Genomic DNA, 20,752 nt, shown 5'->3' with positions numbered 1-20,752 from the left:
ATTTGTAGTTATTTTGCTTTTATAAGGTAAAGTATTTGCTTAGTTTCCACAAATATTTTAACTTGAATTGGTGGGGTGCGCCAGGCCTGGGCTGTAGTGCAAAGCCTAGGCGACGCATGAAGACCCAAGTAGCAAGCTACTTTGATGGATCTCCCCCCTTAAAAAATTGAGTTAATATCGTGTGAGTCAATGACCCACATATCAGATATTAAACTGATAAGAACAGATACTACACTTGATCTTAGCCAAAAGGCCGAGAAAGGTATGCTTTACTCAATTCACAAACCTCGTCTTTTATATTACCTCTCAACTCTCTACTTCTCATTTCCTACTGATGTGGGACGACAAACGCTAAATAATATCTTTTTTTCATTTCGAGGTATATATGTGAGTTCAATTCTCATTGTTGATTGACACCAAACACACACACATTGTACAAACTAAAAATCTTGCAACATCATAACTCTCTACATTCAAACAACTTTAATGTACCAAATAACATTAGTTATGTGAAAAATAGTTTTGAGATTTTAAGAATTAACACAACACTAGTATAGCCAAAAAGCCATATTACAACCACTATGTATGTACTTGAGAAGTCACATTAACCAAAAAAAAAAAAAACCAAGCTTATCTAAAATGGCTAAGGTGTGAGAAGAAACAATGAGAGAACACACTTGACAAAAGTTCAAAACTCCAGAAAATTTTCTAGCTCTCACATGACTGTGTTAATCGTTGATCTTGCAGCCTCTTTCTTCATCTCCGCGGCTTTTCCACTCCCTCTGAAATACGTAAACACTTGCTGCATATTGTAGATCATGAAAAGGGTCACGTACACGTTCAACTAAATCAAAAGGGGTTCAATATCTATTATATATACATAGTGTACACATGAGAGAAAATGACATATAATCCCTTAACTATAGGAGTAGGTCTAAACCTGAATAACCCATATGCTGATCACTGATTCAAGAGCAAAGAGTCCAGCACCAATGAAGTATAATATCTGCAAGTAAAATCAAGGTTTAATGGCTGGATTCGACATTCATCTGATCGCGTAAAGTTGAGAAGACGTTTGATTTGTATGAAAATTCGACATAGCCTTACCCCAACTATCGAATTCCAGCCGATAATATTAATTGCAATTATGAAACCACTGTTGAAACAAAGAATGTAAAAAGGAGTTAGTCAAAAAGGGCAAGTTGATACAGACACCACGATTATAGAAAAAGGACGAGAAAAACATCCAAACTTACGTAATGGAATTCTGCCTGAACACGAATGGAGGTGCTGCTGTGGCTAAGACGCAGAATACAATGTGAATCTACAATACATATAGACATAATACATAAACAGACACTCAAACTTGACTTCTAACTGACAAGTAAGTGCAAAAAAATGTAATGAAAAAGACGAAGAATGTGTGTTCACCGAATAACAAAAGAAAAACCACCCAAAATTCAGCGCGCTATCAGTCCTGCAAACAGAATAGATATGAGAAAATAGTCACTGACATATGTAGAAGAACATTACAAAATTATAAGAAAACATAACAATATAATACCTCATCGCGCGATAAAGAGGACGATACCACAAAAAGTAGGCTGATGGAATACCTAAGAAGTAGATAAGACCGAAAAACCATGCGCCAACGTCTATAATGATACATAAAAGGTTAAGTTAGATAGTTGATTTATACTGATCGTCACTCAACTAACAGTTATTACTATCTCAGAAAGTCGTCTTTAGTTGAGTGACCATTTGAGATATCACTCAACTAACAGTTATTACTATCTCAGAAAGTCGTCTTTAGTTGAGTGACCATTTGAGATATCGACTCTGAAGGATTAAAAAGATTTTAGTTTCGCAATAACCTCCTCCTTTGATCCACATACAAGCGGTTGCCATAATGTTCCATACCATACAACCCGCCAAACCTGCAATTCAAAAAGTTTGAAGTTAAAAGATATCAAGTTCGAGTCTCACCAACCACGTTTTATCAAAAAAAGTAATTTCACGTGCTTGATTCAATGAAAAGAAGAATGAATGTCAACATGTGAAGGGCGTGTTGAGAATATTACTGAAAATCAACGTACCCAACAATGTAGTGAATGCAACATACTGCATCTTTTGTAGATGGATTGGAATTTCATTCGCGATATCATGATGAATGATTGGGAGGCACGGTGGCCAATTACGATGCTCTATAACAACACCAGCTGTCGAAAGAAGACGGAGAGATCAGATATAAAGAACAAATTATTCGTCGAATAGAACTTTGATTATTAGCTCAAGAGCTACAATGGAGAAAATGTGTACCTCCTGCTAAAGCTTCTTCTCTCCTTCTCACATCCTATAAGAAACAGAGAAAACAGAGAATTACTACCGCGTAAACTTCTTTTAATGTGACGGATCAATGTGTCCGTCACAAAGGCATAACTTGATATCACATAAACTATGTTGTCCAGACTCTACAAAAATGTTGTCATACAAATGTCGGATTCTCTAAAATTCACTACTTTAAGAGAATCCGACACACACACATGTTGTCATTTTAGAAGAGTCCGAGCAACAAAGCTATATAAAGTGCTAAGCAAGCCTACCTCTTCTCTTCTTTTCAGATCAGACTCTCTAGCTTGTAGTTCCTTCTCTTTCTTCTTCAAATCCTGAATAGTTACGCGAGTTAAAAAAGGATCATTAAACCGTAGTCTCACAATGAAACACACGATTACTGTGTTCATTTGTAAGCTAAAATACAAAGTTCAAATTGTCAACTAACTAATCTCACCTTTGCACTATCAAGAGGAATATCGACTGTTGAACCACGAGCGGAGCTCCCATTCTGAACATTTTAGTAAGTAAAATGATGCATAAGCAAGGTATGCAATGAAATTAAAGAAGCTCCTAATTAAGGGCAACCTGATTCACAAAGCATCCCGTGTTTACACAGGGTCCGAGGAAAGATACACCTCAAGGGAGTATAATATTAGGCACAAGTACTATGAAACAAGCATTAATCACTTATTCCATAGCTCGAACCAGTGACTAGAGGGCATACGGGGGACGACTTTACCATTACTCCAATATCGTGTTGTATAAGGTTCATTAAAGAGGGAAACACTTCCTATCAAGATTTTTTCCATTCCAGGGCTTGAAAACAATAGATTTTCAAACAAAAATGATTTTAAAAAAACACAATATTTTAACTCCATGGGCATTTATATTGTTCTAACAAGACAAAAACACAACTATAAAAAATGGAAACTACACCACCAACATGAACAATACTTTCCTCTAAACTACAAATCAAAAACAACAACAATGTATCAAAATTACTCAAAAGCGGGGTCTGGAGAGGGAAGAGTGTACAAACACCTTACAATTACCTCGAGGAGGTAGACAGGTACCTCAACTCGAGTAACGAACATCATAGCATCTAACGGAACAATACAAAAGTAAAGAGGACATAGAAAATAATAACAAAAAACATAACATAACATACCAAAAAAGGAGCAACAACCATATATAACCAACTAATGTGATAACTGAAACACAATAAATGAACGAGGAATAACAAAGACAACTACGAATCAAATGCAAATACTATCAGAAAACAGATACAATGAATTCATCTATCGTGCTAGAGACATACCGCAAACGGATTTACGTTAGCTTCTTCTGCAAAAGGATTATCATTATAGGCCATTTTTTTGTTCAATAATTAAAAAAAACTCTATGCTCTTAAAAGCAAACCCAAAAAATGCAACAGAAACAAATATATGCAAATAATAAAAATAATAATCTGTAGCACTAATTGGGGATGTAGAAAATGTGCATTTATCACACAATGCACAATTATTATTGAATTAAATTAAGAGTCATTAGTGAATATTTGTTTTCTTTGTAATTTTCTGTTATGAAATTTTTGTTTATCATTCATTTGGTCATTTTTTTGCCTATTTTTAAGCAGAATAAATTGGGGAAATTTATGTATGAGAAAAAATGTATGAAGGTATTTGCGGGTGTTCACAGGAAAAAATTTGGAGGGATTTATGTAAGTTTGAAGATTTTGGATAAGTTTGATTAGTTGAGATGTGTGAAATTCACCTAATACTAAAGTTAATTAATTAATACCGATAAAGATTTTAGCCTTTGTTGTTATTGTGTATATTAATTGTCGCTAAAGATGTTCTGTTGTAGTGTGAGATAGTGGTAAGGTATGTGTACACTCTATCCTCACGACACCAAGGCTTATGTTTAGCCGCAATTGATTAATGACAATAACTTAATTATTACTAAATATGTATTATTAGCGGTAATTAATACTCTTTGTAAATGTCCCTAAAACCTACATCCACATTGGATCGGATGAGAATTAACTAATGTTAGTAAAGATTTTAGCTCCCTAATTTGTTAATGTATATATTTATCGACACTAAAAATTGTTTTTACCCTAATGCCTTCGTAGACCCTCTTAATTAGTGGAACTTCATAGAGTATGTTCTTGTTCCCACACATCCGATCATGGGATTTTTGGTTCGAATCACCAAGAGAGTAGCTCTTAAGGAGGGACAAAAGAAAAAATGTCTTAGTTTGATTGGACGAAATTTAATGAAAAAAGATTCTAGTAATCATATCTTAAATATGTGTGTAATGTACTAAAATGTTCTTTCAATCTCTTTTGTTAAATAAATTATAGGGTAAAACCTCAACACCAACACAAGGGCGGACCTATAGAGGCTCAAACCCACTTCACTGAGAAATACTACAGTATATATATGTATATTATATCAATTTTTAAATTTTATATGTATTTATTAACTTTTGATCCCACTGACACAAGTGTGACCCTTGGCAGAATATTGAAAAGGGTTCATTTTTTCTATCCAACCCGAGTTCAAATTCCGTCACTGCACCGACACAAACAAATATCAACACTTGAAGGTAGGAAGGAGAGATCATTGGATTTAACTTCCATTGGTGATGACAATTCCTTCTTGAAAAACGTATATACAAGATGAAAAATACCTTTATAATAATAATTAAAAAATAGTTACTTAATCCTTTTGATTTCTTCGTATTTTTACTTCTTTATGTTTAGAACAACTTACAAAAATCCTAGTTCCATGTAAAGAAGGGGTTTGAATAAGAAAGCCAGTGTTCAAATCATATTACACTATAACGTAAAACAATGAAAAGTTCCTCAAGGTTAAAAAGCCCTTAAGTTTTAATGTATGAGTGGACATTTTTTCCTAACAAATATCTACTTACACATAGAGGTTTTTGTGATTGTGACAACCATAAATTTCAATTTCTTATCTGTATTGTTGTCAACTGTAGATATGACTAGTAGAAGTTGAGGCTGGACTTGAAGGAGACGCGTCGTTTTGGTGATGAAGGGGTTGAGATGTACATTCCATAGTAGAAGGCGCGGGTACAGGATGTGCGATGAAGGTAGGAACTTCTTCCCCAGGCATCAGTACTGATACTCCATTCGCGTAAAAAGTCATCTGTAAGTATTAACAGAAGAACATTATCTAGGCAGCTCCACATATATAGGTTAGAATCATCAACAAAAGAAAATGAAATTTAAGTTATATACACTGTCAGTATTAAAAATTTCTACATTAACTATGCGATTTAACCTTTTGTAGACTTATAGTAGCTCAGAGTCCTCTGACTATAGATAGGAAAAGATATAGAAGTGTGTGCTACACTCATAAGGGATCGAGAAGTTGACGAAGTGGCCAATTAAATGAGAGGCTAGACAGTAGTGAAGCCGGAAATTTGTTAAAGGGCGTTCAGAAATAGCAGCATGTTAGGTTAAGAGTGTCCAAAATATGTTATATAATCATTTCCTATATCATTTTATTATATATGCTATTTTTTTCGACAAAGGGTGTCCTCTATGTGGCTACGCCACTGAGGCCTAGAGTCAAAGGCAATAAGTACATTTTAGATTTCTCATGGTAGAAATCGTAACAATAAAACAGGGAACAACAATAACAATAACATATCCAGTATAATCTCACAAGTGGAGTCGGATTGGATGTATGCAGTTGTACTCCTATCTTGTGAAGATAGAGAGGTTATTTTTGACAGGCCTTTGACTCAAGTGAAACATATTAGTTTTGTTTTTTAAAAAACAATTCTCTCCACACCATTAAGCATTTTGGTATATATAAATTAATTATGATTATAGCCATTAATCAAAATATTTAAAGCAAAAGAATCTTAGCTTTTAGCAATAATATTGGGAAGAATACTAGACAAGTGTACTTAACTGAAAAGGAACAATTAATAAATATGTCATAATGCAACCCACTATAGAAACTTCAAATACTTCCACTCATAAATCTTTCAAAATTCTAAATTTTTAAATCCTAATTCATTGATCTTCTCCCAAAAAAGGTAACATGTCAAGACAATGTTGAATCCCAGCATTGACACCCAAGGGTGTGGTCCAAAGTGTGGATACATCTAGCCCCGAGGACAGGGGCAGAGCCAGGTAGGGTCGAGGGGGTCAATCTGAATCCTCTTTACGAAAAATTAGATTATATATGAGGACTGCTACTTGACACCGTACGTTAAAATGGATATATAAATAATAAGTAAAATGAAAAATATTGTGTACGAATATAAAAAATAACACCACTTGTCCTTCTAAAAAATCTCACATACATGCCCTGATGGTCAATGAAGTGGACTAATAATCATGATATCTCAAATTCAAATTTCAGCGAAGGCAAAAATGACAACTATTCGATATCTGCTAGTTGCTAAGGGAAAATAGCAGGTACCTTGTAGAGTTAGTAAAAATACACACAAGTTAAATCGAACACCACGATTATAAAAAAAAAAATATTGAATCCCAACATAAGCTCATATGTCATCATGGCCTCCAAAGTCAAAATATGGTGGGATGTCATTGGAAGCTATAGTTTCTCTTTCAACAAGATGCTGGGACAAGAATGACAATTAAAAAACTATTGTTCTGAATAACTCTTTGTATAAAATAGCATATCATGGGGCTTTAATGTCTTCTAATATGCATAAAAAATGGGACACACACAACATGGGCTTCAACTAGAAAAGTCTTTTTTCTAAAAAGTCTTTTATACTTGCTAGTGTACCATGCAGAAAACACAATGGGGGCCATCATGGCAACCTCTTGTCTAATAAATATTTGGTTTTAGACAAAAGAATCATAGGAATGAGATGTTTCCAATAAATTTAAGTTTATTGATAAAAATTATGAGTCTGTTTGAGTTAGCTGATTAAAAATAGTCTATAAGTATTAAGGTATTGAAGTTGAATTATGAGTCTCTTTGTGTGCTATGATATTATGTTGAAGCGTGTGACTATTTCGTCTAAAAATTTAAGATATTAGAGATAACATATTTTTATTATTTTATTATATCCTCAATACCCTCCCCCACGTGTGGGCCTGATTGTTTTTTCATAAGTCAAGCATGTGAAAATTATTTTTGAGATGAGTGGCCGTGAAATTCACTCTCGGAATCATTGCCTGCTCTAATATCATGTTGAAGCATGTGACTATGTCATCTAAAAGCTTAAGCTATTAGAGTCAACACACTTATTTAATTATATTTCTAATATAATCCTCAACAAATGCATTACCTTTAGAGAATTTAAAATGTACCTGTTGATATTTTTAAAGAGTCCAAATAACATAGATCATTAATGTCAATATGATAAAAGAATGTTGATCAGCATTTTTTCTGCTAAAATGTGTGCAATATTCTTAAAAACTATTTACAAAAAAGTTGGTGAAAAAGGACTATAACTAAAACAATACTAGGGATAAAGCTATTAAAATTAAAAATAAATTAGAACTAAGAAACTTGAACATAGAACTTCAAGATGAATTTTGAATTTCCTAAATCACTGAGCCAACTTTTAAAATTTAAAAATATCTTATATAAATCGTGTATTTTTTTATCGAAGAGATAAAGTGAACATCCTCACCCCCCTCTTAAATCCGCCCCTAATCTCATCACCCTATATTTTGTGATAATTGACACATTTTCTTTTCCGATTTAAGCATTTGTTATTCGAAGCTTGTGAGTCTCACTAATTCAGAGTTCCGTCAAATAAATTATGAAAAACTCTTATGTTTAACTAATATAATGTTAATAACTTTTTCTTTTTTTGTCTTAGGTTAAAGTAAAATAAATTGGATCAAAAATTCAAACAAAATTTTCCAAGGATATGATGATCAAGAATGATTCATTTTTTACTAAGGTCTACAAAATGATAATTATGAACAGAATCACATTCAAATAATACAGCTATAAGTTATTATTGTAATAGTCATAATTATGTGAGACGCAATAATGACAGTAAGAAAAAAACAATTAACTGTCACAAAAAAGTTAGTTAGCCTAATCATTGCGGTCCTTGAAAATAAAGTATTCCTATTTTAATTTACGCGTCTTAGTATGATCGATAAGTAACGTAATTTAATATTAAAAAGGCTAAAATATTGACTTATATTTTCTTTGTTCATTTTTACTTGTACATATTTAACTTGATACATTTTTTAAAAAAATAATTAATAAAATGATAAATTTATTATATCACTGTTTGAATATAATAAATATATTTGAAATAAATTAAAAACCAAACAATAAATAATTTTTTAATTTTCTATATGAACAAGTAAAAGTATCAAACTCTTTTAATACTTTTATGTTCCTTTTTAGTTTTCATAATTTTCTTTTTTAGATTCAAATGATACCAATTTTAACTAATATTTTAAGATTATTTTTTCATCATATTAATATGTAAAAAAAAAGTAATTTATAGTACTTTTCATAAAAAAAATTAATATCTAATTTTTCAAAAAGAAATGTATAATATTAATATAATCTAAGTTAATTTTGAAAATTAATCAAACTGACTGTCAAAAAGCACAGAAAAAATATGTACTAATAAATAGCCAAATAAAAATAGACAAAGAGTGTGTAATAAATATTTCAATTCATTTAGGAAATAATACTTGGTCTAATTTTCCATAATTAGTAACTCTAACTTTGGACTTCTCATTTTATCTCAACATAACGATAATTAAGTTCTAATTTTTTAATTGAACAAATAAAAATAGATATTTAATGTTTAATATAGGAACAAGAAGTAAAAAATGGACCAAGGATATAATAAACATTTCAATTCATTAATACTTGCTCTAATTTTTCATGTTCAAAATTCCAACTTTAAACTTTTCATTTTATAATGATAATGCAATAGATTCTCTTTTATTGTGTTTTTAGCTTTTAAATTTAGTTCAAAACAATAATTTGCAACATAATAAAAAAGATATTGATTATTTTTAAAAGGATTTCACACTTATTTAGTTGAGTAATTTTTACATAATCAACAATAATAATAACAACAAATTTAATGTAATCTCATAAATAAAATCTAAAAAGACAAAACACATCTAAATCGTACCTCTAGCTAGTAGATTTTACATAACCAAACCATTTTAATGAGAATGCATATAGAAAGGAGTAACTAATATGTTAAGTTTAAAATTACGAGTCCTAATTCAAGTCTCGCTAATGAACTAACTTAGCTACTAAAATTTTTTTCGTGGATTAATATTATTTTGATACGTGAGCATAAAACATTTCGTTATTTCATAAAAAATTTTATTTATTTAAATAATATCATATAAAACGAAACGAATAACACGCATTGCGTCTAAATAAAAAAGTGTGAAAATAAAAGCATACCTCAGGAGAAGGATAATCAAGTTTCCTCTGAACTCTCATTTGATCGGAACTATTCCGATCACCACCGGAAGACGATGGTCTTCGCCGGAGAAATCTCTCGAAAATCGCCATTACTAAAAACATAGAAATAAGAATAGCAGTCGCAACGAAACCAAATGATACAGCATTTACAGAGTTGTCAAAGTTTCTCCAATGATCTCCTCCTTCTAGTTCACCACCACCATTTGTTTCTGCCGGAGCCATACTCGGCGGTGGCACGATTCCCCAAAAATCAATACCACCATTAATTTGTCGTCTTCCCATTGAGTGAAAACAAGGTAATCTCTTTCTGTAACATCACCAATGGACACAAAAATGTCAGCTCATTGTTGCACTCTACGTGTTTGACATTTTGCCTGAAAGAACTCAAAAAAGCGATTGAAGCTACAGTTCCAGAAACAGGTAAAGACCCAGTTTTTCTTTCCTCCAACAAGTCTGTAGAAGGTAGTGGTGATGAATTTGAGGTGGGTTTTGTTGTTGCACTCTATCTGTTTGATATTTTGTCTGAAAGAACTGAACAAAGGGTCTGAAGCTATAGTTCAAGAAACAGAGAAATACCCTTTACTTGGTTGATGAAAATTGAGATGTGGGGGTGTAGTGTGTAGTGATGATGGATTTGAGGTGGGTAACTTTCAATGAGAAAAGTTGGTTAGTTTAATTAAGTATTAGCTTGGAAAAGCTAAAGCTTTTCTTGGGTTCTTGTAGAAGTGGACAATAGAGTGAGGGAGAAGAAAAAGCTTTTAGCTTTGGGATGGGCAAATGGAGGAGGATAAAAAGGAAGACTATAGTAGATAATCAAGGTATAATGACTAGTTTGTTTAGGAATAATGTTGTTTAATTAGAATGTAACTATGGTTGGTTGGAAAGAAAAAAAAGGCATTATACATAGATCGGAAAAAGGACAAATATACGCTTGGATTATCGTAAATGGCATGTAGATATCCTCATCATACTTTTGAGATATTGTTGCCCCTGCCGTCAAAAAGCTAGAACACATACGTTTTTCACTCTAACGGAAGATTAAATAGGGACATGTGGCGCTATTTTATCCGTTGATATGATATTCAATAAATGTTGTTATCAGTGGATAAGATTATGACACGTGTATGTCCGTTAGTATAAACGGTATGTATATTCTAGTGTTTGGACGGCATGGGCACCAATATTTCAAAAGTATAACGGAGGATATCTGCATATACCATTTAAAATAGTGGATATATTTGTCTTCTTTAACTACATATACAGATAGATATCTTTTGATGAGAATGTAGATTTAGGCACTTCAACTTTTATTGTTGTGTTTCGTGGATATTTGATATTAACATGATACATAAATTTTGAATGTGTTTAAATAATTATTTTATAAGTTGAAGTGTTTAACTGATACAATGTAACTAGTTGATGTGTCTAGATATATATTCGCAAAGTTCAACTTGTTTGGTTGATCTAGTATTTTGTTTATCATTCTAAATACTATAAATTACATTTGTGATAAAGTTGCTCAAGGAGATCTTCTTGTCTAATATATGCCTTCTCAAGGAGATCTTGTTTGTGTAATACTAAGACTCATGATCTATAACACTACTTGATACTTTGTCTATGATACCATCTATAAAGAAGTGTTATAAGGCCAAACAAATTGATGGTGTGACTCTATTAATATATATGATGAATAAGGAGATATTGATAAGGGGGAATATATAATCTAATTAATACAATACAAGTCACAAACTATGAACTTTATGAGTAGACATATTATGAATTCGGCATAATATATAAATGTGTCCTTTAATTTAGCTTCAAATTACATATATGCCTTTAACTTTGGATATACACAAATAGACACTTAAACTTGTATAAAGTTGAACAAATCGACACACATGTCCCACATATTATCCTACATGTCATTTATTGTCCTACATGGTGTCCTACGTGTATTGTTCCATGTAGGATTCATGTGTTTAGTTATTTAAAAGTTGGATAGTTAAGTGTCTGTTTGTGTATTATGAAAGTTGGAGGTCAAAATTAAAATTTGAAGCCAAGTTCAAAGTCCAATATATGTATTATGCCTATGAATTCTAATAATTTTTACTATTCTTTAGAACAAACTTTAGACCGTTGAACATACATAGTTTATAAAGTTCTTTATTAAGATTTTTCATGGAGAAGACATTTTTCAACTACTCCATTCATTTTTGTTGCTAGTTGTTATCACCACTTTATAATCATTATCAACTACCATTTTTTATCGATCACAATGCTATTTTTTATCACAATTATTATTATCGGCATTCAACATAATAACTTATCACCATTAGTAACTATTATTTACAATTACAATCACCAACCATCGGTATCACAGCTACCAACCATCACCGTCATCACAAAACATTATTGATCACCATACTATTTTTAACCACAATCATTATTATACTCGTTTATTACAGCTAGTCGCCACATCATTAACTATTCATCGTTTATAATTACAATCACCATCACTATCACAACTATCAACAATCACCATCACCAGTCATCACTATTAATCATCACAAACATTATCAATCACCATCATTTACCACAAATTACCACAATTCCAATCACTACTGTCAATCACAAGCTACCATTTACAGTCTGCTTTCATAACCATCGTTAATATAAGACATCATCACCATCGGTCATTATATAAAAAAATCTTTTATAATAATTTATTGCTATAAAAATAGATTGATTTGTTAATTAATTTTGTAGTTATTAATTACAATGAAAATAAATATTATGCAAATTCAAATATTGAAAAAATTAATCTCAATTATTTAACATTCAAATTCTTATATAATAATATTTTAATACATTAAATCCATCAACTTTGATTCTTAAAATTCTAAATATAATTTACCCCATAATATTGTACCCAAATCTCCACTACACATCCCCTCTATCACGTAAACCATTTTACACATCAAATCTTTTCAAAAGTACATTAAATATAGTACCATTTTTGCTCGATCTACTAGATGCCTAGGCCTATATATAAACCCTTAGAATGTGACAAATAATAAGAGACAAATACAAAACCATGTATTAATTAAATAACAAATGAGCATTATTATTATTATTATTATTATTATTATAAGAGTGATCACTCTCATATTTCTTTGTCGTTTCTAAAATTGTCTTTTTATGGCACATACTGCAAAAATCAGAAATTTGACAATTGGCTCTCTTTTTCTGGTTCTATTCATCATATTTAACATTATGTAACACCAACCACAATTATATCTGGCCGATAAATTGTTGAACTTCAATCGACGATAGCAAATCACATTGACATTTACTTTTGCTTTTAAAATGATGAACATAAGAGGGGAAGAAGATGATGTTTTTTTAGTGTTCTTTTTATAAACAAATTTTGTTTTTTTTTCTCAATTCATTTTTTAATATATTCAATAGTATTTTTTTTAATTTCAATATTTTGCATGGTATATGTTAAGGTCATAAGATTGAAAAATATTTTAATACACTACATATATTTTTTATATATGATCACAAAATATAAAAGACAGATTATATTTTTTATAAACTCGGTATTCAATTAAATTATGACAAAATAAAATATAAACGGAAGGTGCAGAGACAATTGCACAACTAAAGTTAAAAAACAAGTGATATGTATGAACATTTTCTCCAACACAATGACATAATAATGAGTTAAACTTTTAATATGAACGTTTCTTTTTTTTAGTTTGATGATATATTAAAAAAACTTCTCGTTATAAAAGATAGGTTACTCGTGAGTCAAATAAAAATACAAAATTTAAATTTAAATTGATTAATTTTATCAAACTCGTAAAGAGAACTAATTAACTCTATCCAAGAAGGGAATTATTTAATAAAACTCATCGATAAAATTTATATATTTCGTTGGTTCCCTCAGACAAAGAAACTATAACTGAAACAACTGCTAAAGTTACGCTAATTTAGTGGACACGTGGCATATTATAATTGGCTCATCTCTACTGTTTTTGTATTAAAAAATTATTTATTAAAAAGAAATAAGAAATTTAATTTAATTATTTCTAAATTAAAAAGTATTTGCTAATCTTTTTTAAGAACAAACTAAGCAGACTGTTGTGTCTCGTTCAAGTTATTCTTAGCTTGAATTGAATTTCAATTTATATATAAATACTAATTACTTTCAAAGAAGCTGAAATTATAATTATATCATAATTTCATACTCCAAGACTGTAAATAATCTTTTCCGTTTATAAGGGTAAATGATTTGATATATCTTTTTAACTCTGTTATTTAGATGTGATATATCGAAAGTTTAAAAAAAAACTTCTCATTTATGTCATTTTCTTTTGTGAAAGACTCATTCATGTCATTATTTGTTAACTAAAAAAAATAATTTTCATTTTCGCAAATTCTTTTTTTTTTGGCACGTGGTCAATTATGATTCAGCCACATCATTAATTGAATAATTTTTTTAAAAATGGAAAAAAGTGTTTAAATATGTCAACTTTGAGAAAAAAACTTATTTATGTACATTAGTTAAAAGTGTGACTCATTTATATCATTCAGTTAACAAATAATGACATGAATGATTTTTTTTTTCTCAAACAGAAATATACTCCCTCAGTCCTCTATTTTTTGTTATGGTTTCTATATTTAGAGTCAAACTTTATAAATTTTGATTAAAATTTTAAGATGAATTTATTCATCATATTGATATGCAAAAAATTGCAATTTATAGTACTTTTCATATAGTTTTTGAATATTTAAATCTTTTATTTAAAATACAAATTAATATAATTTAATTTAACTCTGAAAATTAATCAAATTGACTTTCAAAAAATGCAACATGACAACTTAACCTTTTGTCAAAATTCGATGACATATTAGATGAAGGGAGCGACCAACATAGATCATGATGAATAATTAAGATTCCTCCGCCTCTAACTAGTAACTTTTAGTTCTAAGTCCTATATATATGTATATATTTATTATTAAAAACATTATTTCTAAAATCAAATCATATTACATATAAATTTAACTTAATCAATCTCCAATATAAATATTCGATAAAAAAAAAAGTGAAGTGGGAGGATTTGGACCACCAAGAAAAAGACGAGAGACCCGTGCAAGTCGGGTCACGTGATCGGGTCCAACTTTTATTTCTCTTCTTTTCATGCTTTGATAATTTACAACAAGCCAAAACCCTAAACACTTTGATTCCGAATAATCATCGAAGAATATGGTAAAATGAATAAGATTTGTTAAATAAATATGATTTTTTTTTATACAATTTTTTTATTTTTCAATGAGTAATAAATTTTGTGTAATTGAATAAGAATTAATTGAAATTTTAATATAAATATTATGCGATAAATAAGGAATTAAAAACAATTTCAATATAGGTATATAACCATATGGACAATTTAGAAATGAAGTCAAATTAGAAGAGTGTTCATTTAAATATGTATTTTTAGCGGTAATTGTCGCTCTTTTTATATGTCCCTAAAGCCTTTAGCGACATAGGTTGTAATGACACTTAACTAATGTCGGTAAAGAAGTTAGCACTCTTTATTAGTATCAATATTTAATGTCGCTAAAAGTTATTTTTGTTGTAGTGATATCTATAGTAAATGAAGGACCTGATATAATCAAAATAATTTTAATTAGTTATACGGAGCTTTGAAAGAAAAGTCAATGTAACATTTGCCTTCAATGTGTATATCGATTGTCAATTCTATTTTCGATAAGGATATACAATAGATAATTTTGACTATTATTTGATAATAGTGTAAACAAGCCAAGATATAATATGGTCAAGTATCCAATTTCATAACACAAGCATGGCTACAAAGCTCTTTTTCCCCTTGTTCCTCTAATGGTTCAATTAAACTTCTCCATCCATTTCCATTTGTTGTTGTTTCAAAAACATGTACTTCACTCTTGTTCTTGTTATATAATTATCACCCAACATATTTCTATAACCAGCCAAAAAGTACAACTTTGTCCCTATAGGAGCCATAGTGCAAAACATTCTTTCCAAATTTGGCCAATTATTTTGTGTGTCATCTAATATAGAAATTGGTGAACTTGAACCATCCACTATGTACCATAAATTGTGTTTCCCATCATAGGACTCAATATGTCCCTTCCATGTGTTTAAACAATCACCTGAGCTATAAAGCTTCCCATCAATATTCACTATTTGATTAGGTGGCACATCTAGGTCCCACATCCTAGCCATGTAATCCCACGTGTCGCGATCTGGATCGTACACTTCAGCAGAACTTCTTTCCATAATGTAGGGTCCTTGATGAGTATCATGAGTGTTTTCTCTTCTGGCAAATCCCCCCACTACATAAAATTTCTCTTGCCATAACACACCAATACACTTGTACCTGTTAAGACATAATATAATCGAGTAGTTTTTTAAATAATGATTTTTTTGATAAGATGGTTACGCAACTCAACATGCATGATATCAAGATTTTTACTCACCTAGCGATAAGTACCATTTGTAACTATCGTGGTCCATGTATACTTATTGTATAACAAGTAATGATGATTGTATATACTATATATACATTATTGATAATATATATACACATATTATGGAATGATTATATTGGCTAAAATTTGTTAAAAAAAAAAAAAAGAAAAAAAGAAGAGGAACTTTCACATAGAGTCACTAAAAAAATAACCTAATTACTCTACATAGCTATAGTTTGATAATACAATTCGTAGCTACATGTTATAGGCAGGAGAGAGAGCGAGACTGGAAGATAGAGGAAAGAGGCGGAGCGAGAGAGGGCAAAGAGTGGGAGAGAGGTGAATTATATATGTATATCGTTTAGATAATTGTATATTATACATATGCATTTGTATATATGGCAAGCGAGATTAGGAAAGGGAGGAGAGAGAGAGACGAGCGAGAGAGGGAAAAAATTGGGAGAGAGGTGAATTGTATATGTATATCGGTTAGATAATTGTATATCATACATATGTATTTGTATATTCTAATGAATTATACATATACAAACGTGACTAATTATACAAATTCGAAGTCATTCCACGAAATTAATGTATAATGTTAGTCGCGAGTGGTAATTACAGCAAACTATAGCTATGATGAGTAATTAAATAATATAAGTTTGCTTAACCGCGTAATTTCTAAAAAAATGAAGATTATATTGCTTTTTGTTATGGTTTTTGTTAGAACTTACATATGTTGTGTAGTGAAACTCCAAAAAGTATTCTATTTGATGTATTAAAATAATTAGGTCTATAGAAGGAGTGTTTTGAGGCAAAATATAACATAAGTAACTAAAAATATACTCTGATCGTAATAACTTATTATAATTTGACGAGATAGTCACACACTTCAGTCCGTACCTCGTGGTGCTCATGTTAGGTAGTTGTTTCCATTCATCTAAGATAGGATCATAAACCTCAGCCAAAGAGGTACCCTTAGCACCATCAAATGTTGTTTGTCCACCAGCTACATAAATTTTACCCTCTTTTGATGTCATACATGCAAAATTAAACCTTGGAGTTTTTAAAGGTGCACATTTAGTCCAACAATTTTTACCAACATTGTACTTTAGTACCAACGGAAGAATTTGTATATCGATTTCGTGAACGTTATTATTTTCCATAATACCATTTACGTCCTTGTGACATTGTCGTCCTCCAATTACAAAAATCTCCTCACCAATAAAAGTAATCGCGAAATCCTTGAGGACATGATTCTCCAGAAGACCTGGAATAGATGTGACATGAGTATTCCACGAATTCGTTGAAGGGTGGTAACATGATATCCAATTCGACATGTTATCGTTAGAATTTTTGCCACAAAACGAGACATAAACACGATAACAATTTATGTCATTTTGTGAATCATGAGAAGAAATGGAACTCATAGTGTTTGTTCTTGATTATTTTTTTGGTTTGTAAAATATATAAGACAATATTGGACTTATAGGAAGTGGAGGAATTGTGTATTGTGTAATGAAGTGGAATATATAGGTAAGAAAATTAATTAATTAATTAAACGGAAAGTACTAAGATTTTATAATGGGGATTATTTCTATGGATTTTTTCTTGTTAATTATATTTTGAATCTCCAATGTTTGGAATATTCAGTTTTTGGTTTGTTTATTTCATTATTTTTTTATTGTTCAACAAGGATTTGGTGAATCACGAGGTAAGTTTAATATTCCATAAATGATAGCAAAGTACAAACTTTGGTATTTTTAAAATTCATTTTAATGTGGTAATAAGTATATTATCTAAATGCATTTTTGAGATTTTGAAAATGGTCAATAATCGCATCATTGTAGTGAGGTATGTTGGAGGGTGTGGCGGACACAATCAGTATGAATGTCATTTGTAAATTTGTTTTTTGTACTTTTACTAGAGAAACTTAATTTTCTAAATAAAATATTTTCTGAAAATCTTGACCAATCAAACTTTGAGAAAATCGAAAAATATTTTTCTCCATACCGAAAGCATCACATATTATTTAAATCCATCAATATAATTTAACATGTTACACCAAATTACTTTCTATATTTTTTAACCTTTCAATTCTAATAGATATAATTACTTTTAATTACATACTAATTACTTAACTATGTAAACAACTTTTATACTAATACTTCATGAAAACTTATGATTGGATATAACAGAACTAGATTTTACATATGAATTGGGCCTAACCCATTTATAATAGTTGGGCTTCTAGAAAAAAAAGTCAATGTGAAAAGCCCAAATGTAAAATTAAACTCGATTTTCGATTTTGAAATCACAATTAAACTCGAAATTTAATATTTTGAGTAGTAATTTAAGTGGGTGTGGTTGGGAATCACCGGGAGCGCGAAGCTATATACAAACGTTAAGGAGCATTGCCGGAATTTCGATTAGTATGGAATCAAAATTTAGACCTAAATCGATGTGGAAAATATTACCTCGAGAATGTATATTACATGTACATATCATGTATATTTGTAGATCACATATAGATTTTCAATTGATATGCACAAACGTTAAGGATCATTGCCGGAGATTTCGATTAGTATGGAATCAAAATTTCGACCTAAATCGATGTGGAAAATATTACCTCGAGAATGTATATTACATGTACATATCATGTATATTTGTATATATATTTTCAATTGATATACACAAACATATACATGACTTTAATACTTTTGTAGTGATCTAATTGTGTAAATAACTTTTACGTTAGTGCATGAAAATAATTTTATGGTTACTTGTAGTAGTTTAGATGTTTTTAATTATCTTAGTAAGTTGTATTAATTAAAATTTAGAAAAATGAAAATGATTTATTTGGTCATGAAACACGACAAATAGTAATGTTTAATTATTATTATTACTCATTTTCTTTAGCCTCCAAAGAATTTTATTTTCTTTATGCTAGTGAAAAACTATTTTATTTATTAAACTCATCAAATAAATTTTTAAATGCTATGATTTTTTTTCTCTTTTCAACGCAACGAAAATAACTAGCAATGAGGTAATGGTAAAATTAAATGTCATTTTCATATAAATTGTTCACCTATATATAATACCTTAATAATTATTAAAAATATATATGATTATGATCTAATTTTTTTTTTTAAGTTGTCGTCCAAGATAAAAAAAAAATTCTAGTTGTATAATCAGATAACGTGCATTATTATTATGAAATCTTATCAAATAATATGACAAAAATGTACGATTTAAAATCATACAAAATCAATAAAAGTTGTTTGTTGGTGATAATTTTAGTTTTCAAGCATCAATGATTAAATTTTTTGTGTAAATAAAAACAAGTTTCACAGTGCAAGAATAACTATTTATTGTTTTTGTTTTATTAAGAAAAAAAAATGATAGAATATGTGCTACCAAATTGTCCACGTTTTCGTTTTTTTAAATTTTTCGTTTTGCATGGCTATGAATATTTTGTCGCGTATTAATGTTTCAATTTCAAGTTCTGAATATGAAATTTCATAAAATGTATTATTTTTTAAATTATTGACGTTTAATCGAAGTCTAATTAATTTGAATAGAAAATGCTATGTTTTCAATAGGCATAATATATATATTGGATCTTAAATTTGACTTCAAATTTTAACTTTGACCTCCAACTTTCATAATGCACAAACATGCACTTTAACTATCCAACTTTTAAATAAATAAACACATGAATCCTACATGGCAAAATACACGTAAGACACCACGTTGGACGAAAAATGACATGTAGGACATGTGTGTCTATTTGTTCAACTTTATACAAGTTCTAGTGTCTACTTGTGCACACCCAAAATTGAAGGGCATAAATGTGATTCGAAGACAAGTTAAAGGACATATTTATGTATTATGCCTTTTCAATATATATTAAGTTCAATTTATTTGAATTCATTAAAAAAGATATATAATTAAATATAAAAAATAATATATAAATTTAACATCTACTATATATAAATAAATTAATTTGACGTAACCGCTTACGCTTTTTAAATATGCACCGTCCATATCTTTTTAACAACGTGCACTTTTGTCTGTAATTTTCGATCATTTTCTCCCTTATTTTGATGGTGAAGAATGATTGGATATGAAAGGTTTTTCTAAATTATTATTTATTATATAAAAGACGGAGCTAAAATTTAAAATCTTAATTTAAAAAAATAAATTTAAATTATTGAGTTCGATTAAGTTAAATTAATCTGATTTCTATTATTATGTTATCTCTTAGTATTTTGACTTCTATTATTATTAGTAATATTCTCGCATTGTTTTATTGTTGTTCTTAATTATTATTTTTTGAATATTATGTAATGTTTTTTTTATTATCATTTGTTTGTTATGTCTTTTGTATTTTTCTTTTCGAACTGTTTTACTTTTTTTTCAAGTGAGCTTTATTTCTACAAGATATGAATAAG

At 29.8% G+C, this 20,752-nt stretch overlaps 3 protein-coding genes and 1 non-coding gene across 4 annotated transcripts; all 4 read right to left on the bottom strand.

Annotated features, from left to right (window-relative positions):
- Window positions 1-70: 70 nt before the first annotated feature.
- LOC114074527 lies at window positions 71-266 on the bottom strand. Its single transcript, XR_003574952.1, has one exon. It is a non-coding gene; the product is annotated as a U2 spliceosomal RNA (small nuclear RNA).
- A 206-nt stretch (window positions 267-472) lies between these two features.
- Window positions 473-3,799, bottom strand: LOC107001760 (secretory carrier-associated membrane protein 2-like). Its single transcript, XM_015199736.2, has 12 exons — window positions 3,653-3,799; window positions 2,789-2,842; window positions 2,604-2,666; window positions 2,320-2,353; window positions 2,097-2,219; window positions 1,875-1,937; window positions 1,565-1,655; window positions 1,432-1,477; window positions 1,257-1,324; window positions 1,108-1,156; window positions 941-1,006; window positions 473-802 (listed from the first exon to the last, which is right to left on the bottom strand). The coding sequence occupies exons 1-12, from the start codon at window positions 3,704-3,706 to the stop codon at window positions 716-718; spliced, it is 798 nt and encodes a 265-aa protein (XP_015055222.1). The 5' UTR covers window positions 3,707-3,799; the 3' UTR covers window positions 473-715.
- Window positions 3,800-5,122: 1,323 nt separating this feature from the next.
- Window positions 5,123-10,290, bottom strand: LOC107032543. The gene is made up of 2 exons (XM_015234151.2): window positions 9,759-10,290; window positions 5,123-5,510 (listed from the first exon to the last, which is right to left on the bottom strand). Exons 1-2 carry the CDS (start codon window positions 10,059-10,061, stop codon window positions 5,331-5,333), a joined length of 483 nt encoding a protein of 160 aa, XP_015089637.1. The 5' UTR covers window positions 10,062-10,290; the 3' UTR covers window positions 5,123-5,330.
- Window positions 10,291-15,696: 5,406 nt separating this feature from the next.
- Window positions 15,697-17,638, bottom strand: LOC107032626 (influenza virus NS1A-binding protein-like). Its single transcript, XM_015234220.1, has 2 exons — window positions 17,202-17,638; window positions 15,697-16,207 (listed from the first exon to the last, which is right to left on the bottom strand). Exons 1-2 carry the CDS (start codon window positions 17,636-17,638, stop codon window positions 15,697-15,699), a joined length of 948 nt encoding a protein of 315 aa, XP_015089706.1.
- Between the last annotated feature and the right edge of the window lie 3,114 nt (window positions 17,639-20,752).

Source organism: Solanum pennellii, chromosome 10 (genome assembly GCF_001406875.1).
Source record: "Solanum pennellii chromosome 10, SPENNV200".
NCBI lineage: Eukaryota > Viridiplantae > Streptophyta > Magnoliopsida > Solanales > Solanaceae > Solanum > Solanum pennellii.
Note: the sequence above shows the minus strand (reverse complement) of the source record. Positions and strands in the feature narration are given on the sequence as shown.